The sequence below is a fragment of the Rana temporaria genome, chromosome 1 (assembly GCF_905171775.1).
Source record: "Rana temporaria chromosome 1, aRanTem1.1, whole genome shotgun sequence".
NCBI classification, from domain to species: domain Eukaryota; kingdom Metazoa; phylum Chordata; class Amphibia; order Anura; family Ranidae; genus Rana; species Rana temporaria.
This window is the reverse complement of record NC_053489.1, coordinates 674741938-674754292: the sequence shown is the minus strand read 5'-3', so window position 1 is coordinate 674754292 and position 12355 is coordinate 674741938. Positions and strand designations below refer to the sequence as shown.

Below are 12355 nucleotides of genomic sequence, written 5' to 3'. Positions count from 1 at the left end.
TCACCAATGTAAGGAACATTCTTCCCACTGATCACCAATGTAAGGGACATTCTTCTCACTGATCACCAATGTAAGGAACATTCTTCTCACTGATCACCAATGTAAGGAACATTCTTCTCACTGATCACCAATGTGAGGGACATTCTTCCCACTGATCACCAATGTAAGGAACATTCTTCTCACTGATCACCAATGTAAGGAACATTCTTCTCACTGATCACCAATGTAAGGAACATTCTTCTCACTGATCACCAATGTGAGGGACATTCTTCCCACTGATCACCAATGTAAGGGACATTCTTCTCACTGATCACCAATGTAAGGGACATTCTTCTCACTGATCACCAATGTGAGGGACATTCTTCCCACTGATCACCAATGTAAGGGACATTCTTCTCACTGATCACCAATGTAAGGAGCATTCTTCTCACTGGTCACCAATGTAAGAGACATTCTTCTCACTGATCACCAATGTAAGGAACATTCTTCTCACTGATCACCAATGTAAGGAACATTCTTCTCACTGATCACCAATGTGAGGGACATTCTTCCCACTGATCACCAATGTAAGGAACATTCTTCTCACTGATCACCAATGTAAGGAACATTCTTCTCACTGATCACCAATGTGAGGGACATTCTTCCCACTGATCACCAATGTAAGGAACATTCTTCTCACTGATCACCAATGTAAGGAACATTCTTCTCACTGATCACCAATGTGAGGGACATTCTTCTCACTGATCACCAATGTAAGGAACATTCTTCTCACTGATCACCAATGTAAGGAACATTCTTCTCACTGATCACCAATGTAAGGGACATTCTTCCCACTAATCACCAATGTAAGGGACATTCTTCTCACTGATCACCAATGTAAGGACCATTCTTCTCACTGATCACCAATGTAAGGAACATTCTTCTCACTGATCACCAATGTAAGGGACATTCTTCTCACTGATCACCAATGTAAGGAACATTCTTCTCACTGATCACCAATGTAAGGAACATTCTTCCCACTGATCACCAATGTAAGGGACATTCTTCTCACTGATCACCAATGTAAGGGACATTCTTCTCACTGATCACCAATGTAAGGAACATTCTTCTCACTGATCACCAATGTAAGGGACATTCTTCCCACTGATCACAAATGTAAGGAGCATTCTTCTCCAATGTTCACTTCCTAAACAATCTGCAGACCCCAGGACTCTTCATGCCCGTACAGCTAGACCCGTCTGTCCAGCAGCGGAGGGGTTAATAGTTGGCATAGCCAGGGCTGGCCTGGGAGGGATGATGTTAAATATTAATAATGCAGAGATTTTGCTGTGTCTGGGCTGATGACTGTCATATGTGAACATCGCTCTGCTTTCCCCGGAGCTCTGCAGAAAATCCACTCAACCATATGTTTCTGTTCTTCTAAAAATACGACTGGCCGGGCCGGGGGAATAGCCTGCGTGCTTCTGGCGCTGTGTCCTTCCTGACCGGTGCGTGTGATCTGGAATCTGGGTAGGGGGGTGGTACAGTGTCTGGGATTGGGGTGGGGTAGAATTTGGGAGAAGGTGGGGTGCTGTCACTGTGTATGGGGGGGCCATGGGGAAGCTGCTCTGTACACTGCGAGGTCTATTGGGCGTTCTATTGGGTGGAAGTCCGATATGGTGACATTTTTCCACGGGATGCACAATTAGCTTTGTCCATTTATAAAGCCGCTCGGGGCAGTTACTATGCTCAGAATTCTCGCTCATCATCCCAATTAAAATGTATGTCAAGGCAAAAAAAAACATATGCAGGACATCTCTGCCCTACCTGCCCATCCCCCCGTGATTTATTGCTTTAAAGACTCTGCAAGTACTGAAAAAAATTTGCTAGAAATGCACCCGTCTCCTGGACTGACGACGTCAGCGTGTTTGTGGACTGAGTGGTGTGAGACCTGCCCAGTGTTATTTGCTACACTAATCGAACCTTCCCAACTCTCTTCATCTGTACAACATAGAGACTCTGGCCCAGATTCACAAAGCACTTACGCCGACGTAAGTGCAAATGTGCGCCAGTGTATGTGTGCGCCAGACCCACAAACTAATATGCGCCTAAAAACAGGCTACACCCCGCCGACGTAGCTTGCACACGCCGGCGTAGGGTGGGCGCACATTTAGGCTGGGTGCATGGTGCCGCTCCCATTGATTAGCCATTGAAACATGCAAATGAGGGAAATACGGCGATTCACGAACGTGCGTGTGCCCGGCACATGCTACGCGAGGTGCGCGTAAGTTGTATGTCCGGCGTAAAGTTATTCCCCATAAATGAGGTGCAACCCGGCAACAGACATGCACAGGTCTGCACCAGGGAACACAAGCCGGCGTATTGTGCGTTGGACGCGTGTCTGGCTGGGCGTACTTAATGTTCACGGCGTACGCGGTGATCCGACGTAGCTTAGGCAGTTGTGCCGGCGTGGTTGTGAGCAGGCGCAGGGGGGTGCTGTGCATGCGTCCACGTCACGGGGCATGCGCAGTTCGTGATACGTACCTGTCTGGCGCTCGGCCCATCATTTGCATGGGGTCACGCCCACTTCCACCTATGTCGGCATGCGCCTTCAAAACCAACGCCACGCTGGTGCAGCGTTGGGAGCACTGGCTTGCTGAATGCAATGCTTGCCTCTCCGCGCTACGTTGGCGTGGCGTACGGTGTTTGCTCTACGGCGGCGTAATGTGCGCCTTGCTCTCTGTGAATCTGGGCCTAATTATCCACTTCAGCTCCGGAAGGTTTTACCCCCTTTATGATCAGGGCATTTTTTGCTATTTGGCGCTACATTGCTTTAACTGGCAATCGCGCAGTGATGCAACGCTGTACCCAAATGAAATCTACAGTGAGGTGGAAAAAGTATTTGACCCCCTGATTTTGGACATTTGCCCACTGACAAAGAAGTGATCAGTATATAATTCTAAAGGTAGGTTTATTTTAACTACTTAAGATCCACGCTATAGCCGAAAGAAGGCTACAGCGCTGACCTAATTTGCCGGGAGGGTGTCCATGGACGTCCTCCCGTTCTCAAGCGGCCTGCGCGCCCCCTGTAGGGTGCGCACGGCACGCTCTGTGATCAGCGAGTCAATGAGACTCTGTGTATACTGTGTATGTATACTGTATGTGTGTGTGTATACTGTGTGTGTGTGTGTGTGTGTGTGTATATTGTGTGTCTGTGTGTGTATACTGTGTGGCCCCATAATCTATTGCCTAGATGCCCCATAATCTCCTATTGCCCGGGGGCCCCATGAGTTGTCAGTCCGCCCCTGGAACAGGCCCATCATTTTCCTACATCTAGTACAGCCAGAGCAGCAGACATGGCGTGTTCTCCGAGTGTCAGTTATGATGTGATGCTGGCCGGCGTTGATTTGGCCGCCGCTGATTTCCTCTCCTGTCTTTGCAGGTCCATGTGTTTGATCTGTCCATCAATAAGTACGAAGCCATCTGTCAGCAGGCCATCGTGGCCAAGAAGAAGACCAAACTGACTCACATTGAGTTCAACCCCGTCTATCCGGTGATTATTGTCGGGGATGACCGCGGACATGTCAGTTGTCTGAAGCTGTCGCCAAACCTGCGCAAACTGCCAAAGGTAAGACATGGTTATTATTATTTTTAATAAACGTTGTAAGCGTCTGGTCCTTGGACTTTTCCTACGGTTTTGCTCCTGGGGGGCTGCAAGTCCCTGAAGAAGGACGAGGCCTCTCACTATATAGGGACAGGGTTAGGCGAGTTAGTTGTCTGGAGGCAGCAGTAGAACAAACCTCACTAACCGGCCTACCCAGGTGAGAGAAAAGTTGGTGACTGTTGGCCAAGAGAGAGAAACTTTTGTATTGTTTTTAATGTGGCAGAAGAAATGTCCCTGAGCCACGCCTCATTAACCACATCCTGCCCAAGGTACGTAGACGAACGTCCTTGACCTTGAGCGGGGATATCTGCAGCGGCGGTCTGTCCATAGAGGGCGCTGGAGCGCCGCCCCCTCTGTGGCTCCGCACTGCCACTGAAGATAACATACATTCATGCATTGCATGAATGTATGTTATTGTTGCCAGCTGCCGCTGGTCTATTCAGGTGGCCGGACCTTGAGCGCCGACCACCTGAATAACGGCAGCTGGTTGGCTGTGCGGAAGTGCCTATCAGAGCCAGTGGCTCTGATAGGCTTTCCGAGTACAGCGCTCGGCTCCCGGATGTCTTATCCTTGGAACGTATGGGGGTGCGTTTCTTGGATAAGACTGACGGCCGTCTCAGCCAATCTGATTGGCTGAAGCGTCACCAAGGCGGGAGAAGACATTGAGCGACATGGAAGGATTAAGGTAAGTGCATTTTACAGGGCACAGTGGCGACAATGGGCACAGAGACATCAATGGGCACAGTGGCGACAATGGGCACAGTGGCAACAATTAAAGGGCACAGTGACATGCACAGTGGCAACAATTAAAGGGCACAGTGGCAACAATTAAAGGGCACAGTGACATGCACAGTGGCAACAATTAAAGGGCACAGCGACATGCACAGTGGCAACAATGGGCACAGTAGTGACAATGGGCACAGTAGTGACAATGGGCACAGTAGTGACAATGGGCACAGTAGTGACGATGGGCAGAGTGGTGACAATTAAAGGGCACAGTGGTGACAATTGGCACAGTACAAAAAGAAGAAAAAGAAAGGCGTACCAGCCTGGTGTATTACCGTTTGACAGTTTAATAAATGGGTAAGATAAAATAAAACTACTCACAATCGAGATAGTATAAAAGGCTTGTCAACAACGGTATGATGATAAATATCCCTCGAGCCGCAATCCCAGATAGGTGGGGGAAGAGGTATGTCACTGCCGGCTGACGCGTTTCAAGGCAGCAGAGGCCTCTTCATCAGAGCTCAGCAGTACCAATTGGCACAGTGGCGACAATTGAGGGGCATAGTGATGACAATTGGCACAGTGGCGACAATTGAGGGGCACAGTGGCTGCGTTTGGCATGGCACAGTGGTGACAATTGATGGCACAGTGGCTGTGTTTGATGGCATGGCACAGTGACTGCGTTTGATGGCATGGCACAGTGACTGCATTTGGCATTGCACAGTGACTGCGTTTGATGGCATGGCACAGTGACTGCGTTTGATGGCATGGCACAGTGACTGCGTTTGATGGCATGGCACAGCGACTGTGTTTGATGGCATGGCACAGCGGCTGCGTTTGATGGCATGGCACAGCAGCTGTGTTTGGCATGGCACAGTGACTGCATTTGATGGCGTGGCACAGTGGTGCGAATTGATGGCATAGCGACTGCATTTGATGGCATGGCACAGTGGTGATAATTGATGGCACAGTGGCTGCGTTTGATGGCATGGCACAGTGGTGATAATTGATGCCACAGTGGCTGCGTTTGATGGCACAGTGACTGCATTTGATGGGCACAGTGAGGCTGCAATTTATTTATTTTTTTCGTTTGCGCCCCTCCAAAAATTTTGAGCACCAGCCGCCACTGGATATCTGAATGATGGGTGCAGCTACAGGCATCATTCAGATATTGTTTTTGAGAGCCGGCAATTCCCTTCACCATAAAAATGATCATAGCAGCTGTTCTGCCACTTGATCGTTCTTTCGGGCAGCGTGAGGGGGACATTTCTTAGGGAGTAGTTCCGACGTGCACTGGGATGTATTCACAGGATGGTGCATGCGCCATTCGTTATACGTATCTGTCTGCCGCTCAGCCCATCATTTGCATGGGGTCACGCCTCATTTGCATGGCTCACGCCCACTTCCACCTACGCCTGCTTACGCCTAGGAAACCCAGCGCAGTTTTGGGAGCAAGTCCTTTGTGAATTCCATACTTGCCTCTCTGCGCTGCGTCGGCGTAGCGTACAGGAGATACGCTACGGCGGCATAAATGTGCGCCGCTGTCTATGAATCCGGGCCCAAATAATCATTTTATCAACTCCATCACAGTGATTTTTAATTTTTTGCGCTATAAACAAAAAAAAAGAGCGACAATTAAAAAATTATTTGCTATAATAAATATTCCAATAAAAAAAAAAAAAAAAAAAAATTTTTTCCTCAGTTTAGGCCGATATGTATTCTACATATTTGCAAAATTGCAATAAGCGTAGAGTGATTGGTTTGCGCCAAAGTTCTAGCATCTACTAAATAGGGGATAGTTTTATGGCATTTTTATTATTATTGGCCCAGATTCAAAGAGATTTGCTCTTTTTTTGCGGAGGCACAGGGCAACGATTTTGCCCTGCGCCCCCGCAAATTTGCGCCGCTGCCCTCCATTCACGGAGCAGTAGCTCCGTAAATTGCGAGGGCGCGCCGGAAAAATTGCCTGGCGTAAGCGCGCGCAATGTAAATGATCCCGCCGGGGGCGGGAATCATTTAAATTAGGCGCGTTCCCGCGCCGATCGTAAAGCGCATGCTCCGTCAGGAAACTTTCCCGACGTGCATTGCGGCAAATGACGTCGCAAGGACGTCATTTGCTTCAAAGTGAACGTGAATGGCGTCCAGCGCCATTCACGATTCACTTGCGCAAACAACGTAAAATTCGAACGTCGCAACGCGAGAACGGCGGGTATCCTTAGCATTGGCTGTGCCTGCTATTAGCAGGAGCAGCCTTACGCTAAGCACGCCGTACGTAAACAACGTAACTTGCGTACGCAGGGCCCGCGCAACAATTGTGAATCGGTGTTAGTATGCAATTTGCATACTATACGCTGATCACAATGGGAGCGCCCCCTAGCGGTCAACGCAAGAATGCAGCCTAAAATCTGCGTGGCAAAGGAGCCTTATGCCACGCAGATTTTAGGCTGCAGTCGGCGTTACGATGTTCCTGAATCAGGAGCATTCGTAACGCCGGTGCAAGCAAGCAATTGCGCTGTGTAACCTATGGTTACACGGGCGCAATTGCTTACTGAATCTGGGCCATTATTTTTTTCTACTAATGGCGGCGATCAGCGATTTTTATATGATATTGATGTATTGTAAATACACACACACAGTATATAAAATGGTTTTCCTTTAATTCTTACCTTCCTTTCCAGTAAATGTTCCTCTTCATTCATCATTTCTCGCACAGACACTCTCAGCCGCTTGGCGTCCTTTAATCATTTATTGGTTCTGCTGGTATTTTGTTGTCTTTTATTGTGTGGATGTGAGGTCAGCCCGGTGGTAAATAATGACAGGTTAGTGGCGGTCTGACACAGAACATTCATCATGGCTACGTGATCATTTGGAGAAATGTTTTCTACGATCACCTGGAGACGTCTTCGTCTGAACTGTTCATTCACATTCATCAGAGTGGCGGACCTGTCGGGTTTGATGCCCAGAGATCGGGGGTGACTTTCATCCCAAGGTGGCATTGACTCGCTTGCCAGCCTGACCATAACACACATTTTATTCCGGCATGACATTAATGGTCTGTACTGGTCTGGCTGCATATGATGATCATGGGACGTCTAGTGGTAATTAAAGTGAACCTGTCATTGGATCACCTCGTATGTCAAACTCCCGTTTCCTTGTGGGCCACATCAACATTATGGTTGCCCTCACAGGGCCGCTTGTATCAGGACCCCACCCCTAGGGTGACCACGTGTCCTGGATTGCCCGGGACAGTCCTACATTGTCTGGGACAGTCCCGCATTGTCCGGGACAGTCCCGCATTTTGCATGTCTGTCCCGGGCAACTTCATTCCAGGACAATACAGTGTCCCGGAATAAAAATGACACAGCCACCCCCCCCCCCCCCCGGGCCAATCTGATGACCCCAAAAAAGGCCGCCACATCACCGCTTTACTCAACGACAGTACTTGTCCTATTCAGGAATGCCTGGAGGAGCACAATCCCCGCCCCCTGTTTGTGATTGGAGAAATCATAAACCCCGCCTCTTGTGTCCAATCACTGTGCTGTGATTCGTTACAGCACAAGCTGATTTTTGGGAAGGGGGGATGTCCCTGAATTGTAGAAATAGTGTCCTGAGCTGGCGCCATCTGGTGGTGGCCGTTGGTATTACAAGTTAAGCATTACAAGTTAAACAGCAATTCTAATGTCATTTTTCACTATTTTTCACTGCCATCTTCTTCCCTCTAATTAGAACCCCCAAACATTATATATATTTTTTATCCTAACACCCTAGAGAATAAAATGGCGATCGTTGCAATACTTTCTGTCACGCCGTATTTGCGCAGCGGTCTTACAAGCGCACTTTTTTGGGAAAAAATTACACTTTTTTTAATTAAAAAATAAGACAATAGTAAAGTTAGCCCAATTTTTTTTTATATTATGAAAGATAATGTTACGCCGAGTAAATTCATACCCAACATGTCACGCTTCAAAATTGCATCCGCTCGTGGAATGGCGACAAACTTTTACCCTTTAAAATCTCCATAGGCGACGTTTAAAAAATTCTACAGGTTGCAGGTTTTGAGTTAGAGGAGGTCTAGGGCTAGAATTATTGCTCTCGCTCTACCAATCGCGGCGATACCTCACATGTGCAGTTTGAACACTGTTTACATATGCGGGCGCTACTCACGTATGTGTTCGCTTCTGCGCGCAAGCTCGTCGGGACGGGGTGCGTTTTCTGGTTCCTAACTTTTTTAGCTGGCTCCTAGATCCCAAGCAAATTTGTCAAACCCTGCCTTAGGGTATGGGTCTTCAAACTACGGCCCTCCAGTTGTTCAGGAACTACAATTCCCACCATGCCTAGTCATGTCTGTGAATGTCAGTGTGTTACAATGCCTCATGGGATGTGTAGTTCTACAACAGCTGGAGGGCCGTAGTTTGAGAATCCCTTTCTTAGGGTGTCTGTACATACCATCGTCTTTGCCCTCACAGTCGTCCTGTAGTTCACCAGAACCAGAGACATTTCATAGGCCAGGGTGCAAGTCCTGTTATGTTGTGTTCTTCAGCCTCGACCTAAAGCAAAGGTCACTTTTATGTGTGCTCTGGGCATTGGAGGCTTCTGCTTTTAAGTTGTAGCCAAAGTGTGACAAACTTAACTACTTGTCGACCGCCGCACGCACTTTTACGTCGACAGAATGACAAGCTCCGTGACCGTGCTCGCTGGACCCGCGGACTCGATGTCCGCTGGTATCCCGTGATCGTGTCACGGAGCAGCAGAACAGGGGGATACCTATGTAAACAAGGCATCTCCCTGTTCTGCCTAGTGACAGGACACTGATCTACTGCTCCCTGTCATTGGGAGCAGTGATTGCTGTCATGTCAGTGGTAGCCCATCCCCCACACAGTTAGAATCACTCCCTAGGACACACTTAATCCCTTCCTCGCCCCCTAGTGGGTAACCCCTTCACTGCCAGTCAAATCAGTGCATTTTTATAGCACTGATCGCTGTATAAATGTGAATGGTCCCAAATAGTGTCAAAAGTTTGCGATGTGTCTGCCATAATGTCGCAGTCACAATAAAAATCGCAGATCGCCGCCATTACTAGTAAAAAAAAAAAGAATCCACAGAGCGAGTACTTTCAAATTTCCCGCGTCGAATCTTTAGTTTGAATCCCCTAGTGGTTAACCCCTTCCCTGCCAGTGTGATTTACACAGTAATCGGTGCATTTTTATAGCACTGATCGCTGTATAAATGACAATGGTTCCAAAATGTCAAAAGTGTCTGATGTGTCCGCCATAATGTCGCAGTAACAATAAAAATTGCTGATCGCCGCCATTACTAGTAAAAAAAATATTTTTTATAAAAATGCCATAAAATCTATTGCCTATTTTGTAGACGCTATAACTTTTGCGCAAACCAATCAATAAACGCTTATTGCAATTTTTTTTTACCAAAAATAGGTAGAAGAATACGTATCGACCTAAACTGAGGAAAAAAAATTTTTTTTTATATATTTTTGGGGGATATTTATTATAGCAAAAAGTAAAAAATATTGCTTTTTTTTTCAAAATTGTCGCTCTAATTTTGTTTATAGCGCAAAAACTATAAACCGCAGAGGTGATCAAATACCACCAAAAGAAAGCTCTATTTGTGGGGGGAAAAGGACGCCAATTTTGTTTGGGAGCCACGTCGCACGACCGCGCAATTGTCAGTTAAAGCGACGCAGTGCCGAAGCGCAAAAAGTGACCTGGTCATTTGGCAGCCAAATGGTCCGGGCTGAAGTGGTTAATCCCCTCCCCAATGCGCAATTTGGCCACAAGCACCATTGGCCCGTGGTACCATAGGCGTGTGCGCACAGGGTGTGCCAGATGTGCCTGGGCACACCCTAATCACCCTGTGCTGCACAGATTCCCCCTGCTGCTTTGCTGCAGCAGAGAAAGAGATTAGGGGTGATTAGGGTGTGCCCTGGCACACCCTGTGCGCACACGCCTATGGTACCACGGGCCAATGGTGCTTGTGGCCAAATTGCGCATTGGGGAGGGGATTAACCACTTCAGCCCGGACTATTTGGCTGCCAAATGACCAGGTCACTTTTTGCGCTTCGGCACTGCGTCGCTTTAACTGACAATTGCGCGGTTGTGCGATGTGGCTCCCAAACAAAATTGGCGTCCCTTTTTTCCCCACAAATGGAGATTTAGTTTGGTGGTATTTGATCACCTCTGCGGTTTTTATTTTTAGCGCTATAAACAAAAATAGAGCGACAATTTTGAAAAAAAAAAGCAATATTTTTAACTTTTTGCTATAATAAATATCCCCCAAAAATATATAAAAAATAGGACTCTTGTACTCACCGTAAAATCCTTTTCTCTTTTGTCCATGGACGGACACAGCTTCCTTAGACTCTTAACTATAGGGTTATATTCCGTCTATTAGGAGAGGACTCTCCTAATAGACGGAACATAACCCTACAGTGAAGAGTACAAGGAAGCTGTGTCCGTCCATGGACAAAAGAGAAACACATTTTTTTTCCTCAGTTTAGGACGATACGTATTCTTCTACATATTTTTGGTGAAAAAAAATCACAATAAGCGTTTATCGATTGGTTTGCGCAAAAGTTATAGCGTCTACAAATAGGATATCGTTTTTGGCATTTTTATTAATATTCTTTTTTTTTTTACTGGTAATGGCGGACACATCGGAAACTTTTGACACTATTTGGGACCATTGTAATTTATACAGCGATCAGTGCTATAAAAATGCACTGATGTGACTGGCAGTGAAGGGGTTAACCTCTAGGGGGCGAGGAAGGGGTTAAGTGTGTCCTAGGGAGTGATTCTAACTGTTAGGGGGCGTGGCTACGAGTGAAACGTCACTGATCGCTGCTCCCGATGAGAGAGAGCAGACAAATCGGTGCTGCATCACTAGGCAGAACGGGGAGATGCCTTGTTTTATACTGGCCTCTCCCCATTCTGCAGGTCTGTTACCTGATCGCAGGACACCAGCAGACAGAGTCCGTGGGTCCCGCGGGTACTGTGCTTGCGGCAGGGGCACGTGCGAAATTCAAAGTGCCGTAAATATACGTGACTTTTCCCAGTCGTGCCATTCCGCCGACATATATTGGTGTGACACGGTCTTCAAGTGGTTAAAGGGGTTTGGTTTCATAAAAGGTTAGGAGAACATAATACCCAGAGTGCAGGGGCCAGGAGTAAGTAATGCAGAGTGCAGAGGTCAGGAGAACATAATACCCAGAGTGCAGGGGTCAGGAGTAAGTAATGCAGAGTGCAGAGGTCAGGAGAACATAACACACAGATGGCCAGGGTCAGGAGTAAGTAATGCAGAGTGCAGAGGTCAGAAGAACATAACACACAGATGGCCAGGGTCAGGAGTAAGTAATGCAGAGTGCAGAGGTCAGGAGAACATAACACACAGATGGCCAGGGTCAGGAGTAAGTAATGCAGAGTGCAGAGGTCAGAAGAACATAACACACAGATGGCCAGGGTCAGGAGTAAGTAATGCAGAGTGCAGAGGTCAGGAGAACATAACACACAGATGGCCAGGGTCAGGAGTAAGTAATGCAGAGTGCAGAGGTCAGGAGAACATAACACACAGATGGCCAGGGTCAGGAGTAAGTAATGCAGAGTGCAGAGGTCAGGAGAACATAACACACAGATGGCCGGGGCCAGGAGTAAGTAATGCAGAGTGCAGAGGTCAGGAGAACATAACACACAGATGGCCGGGGCCAGGAGTAAGTAATGCAGAGTGCAGAGGTCAGGAGAACATAACACACAGATGGCCGGGGTCAGGAGTAAGTAATGCAGAGTGCAGTGGGCGCCTGGAGTAAGGAACACATGGAATGCAAGGGTCAGGAGAAAGTAATAGAGTACACGGTTCAGGAATAAGTAGTACACAGAGTGCAGGGGGCATCTGGAGTAAATAACACACGTAACTCAGCGGTCGGAAGTAAGTAACGCCCGGAGAGCAAAGGTTAGGAGAAAGTAATGACCAGAGTAG

The 12355-nt window shown here is 47.6% G+C and overlaps 1 protein-coding gene across 1 annotated transcript in view; it reads left to right on the top strand.

The window, feature by feature from the left end:
• DNAI1 (dynein axonemal intermediate chain 1) overlaps positions 1-12355 on the top strand; it is a 242333-nt gene that overhangs the window by 176388 nt on the left and 53590 nt on the right. The window contains exon 20 of the mRNA XM_040335644.1: positions 3422-3607. Coding sequence (XP_040191578.1) covers positions 3422-3607 — 186 coding nt within the window. The remainder of the gene's footprint in view (positions 1-3421; positions 3608-12355) is intronic.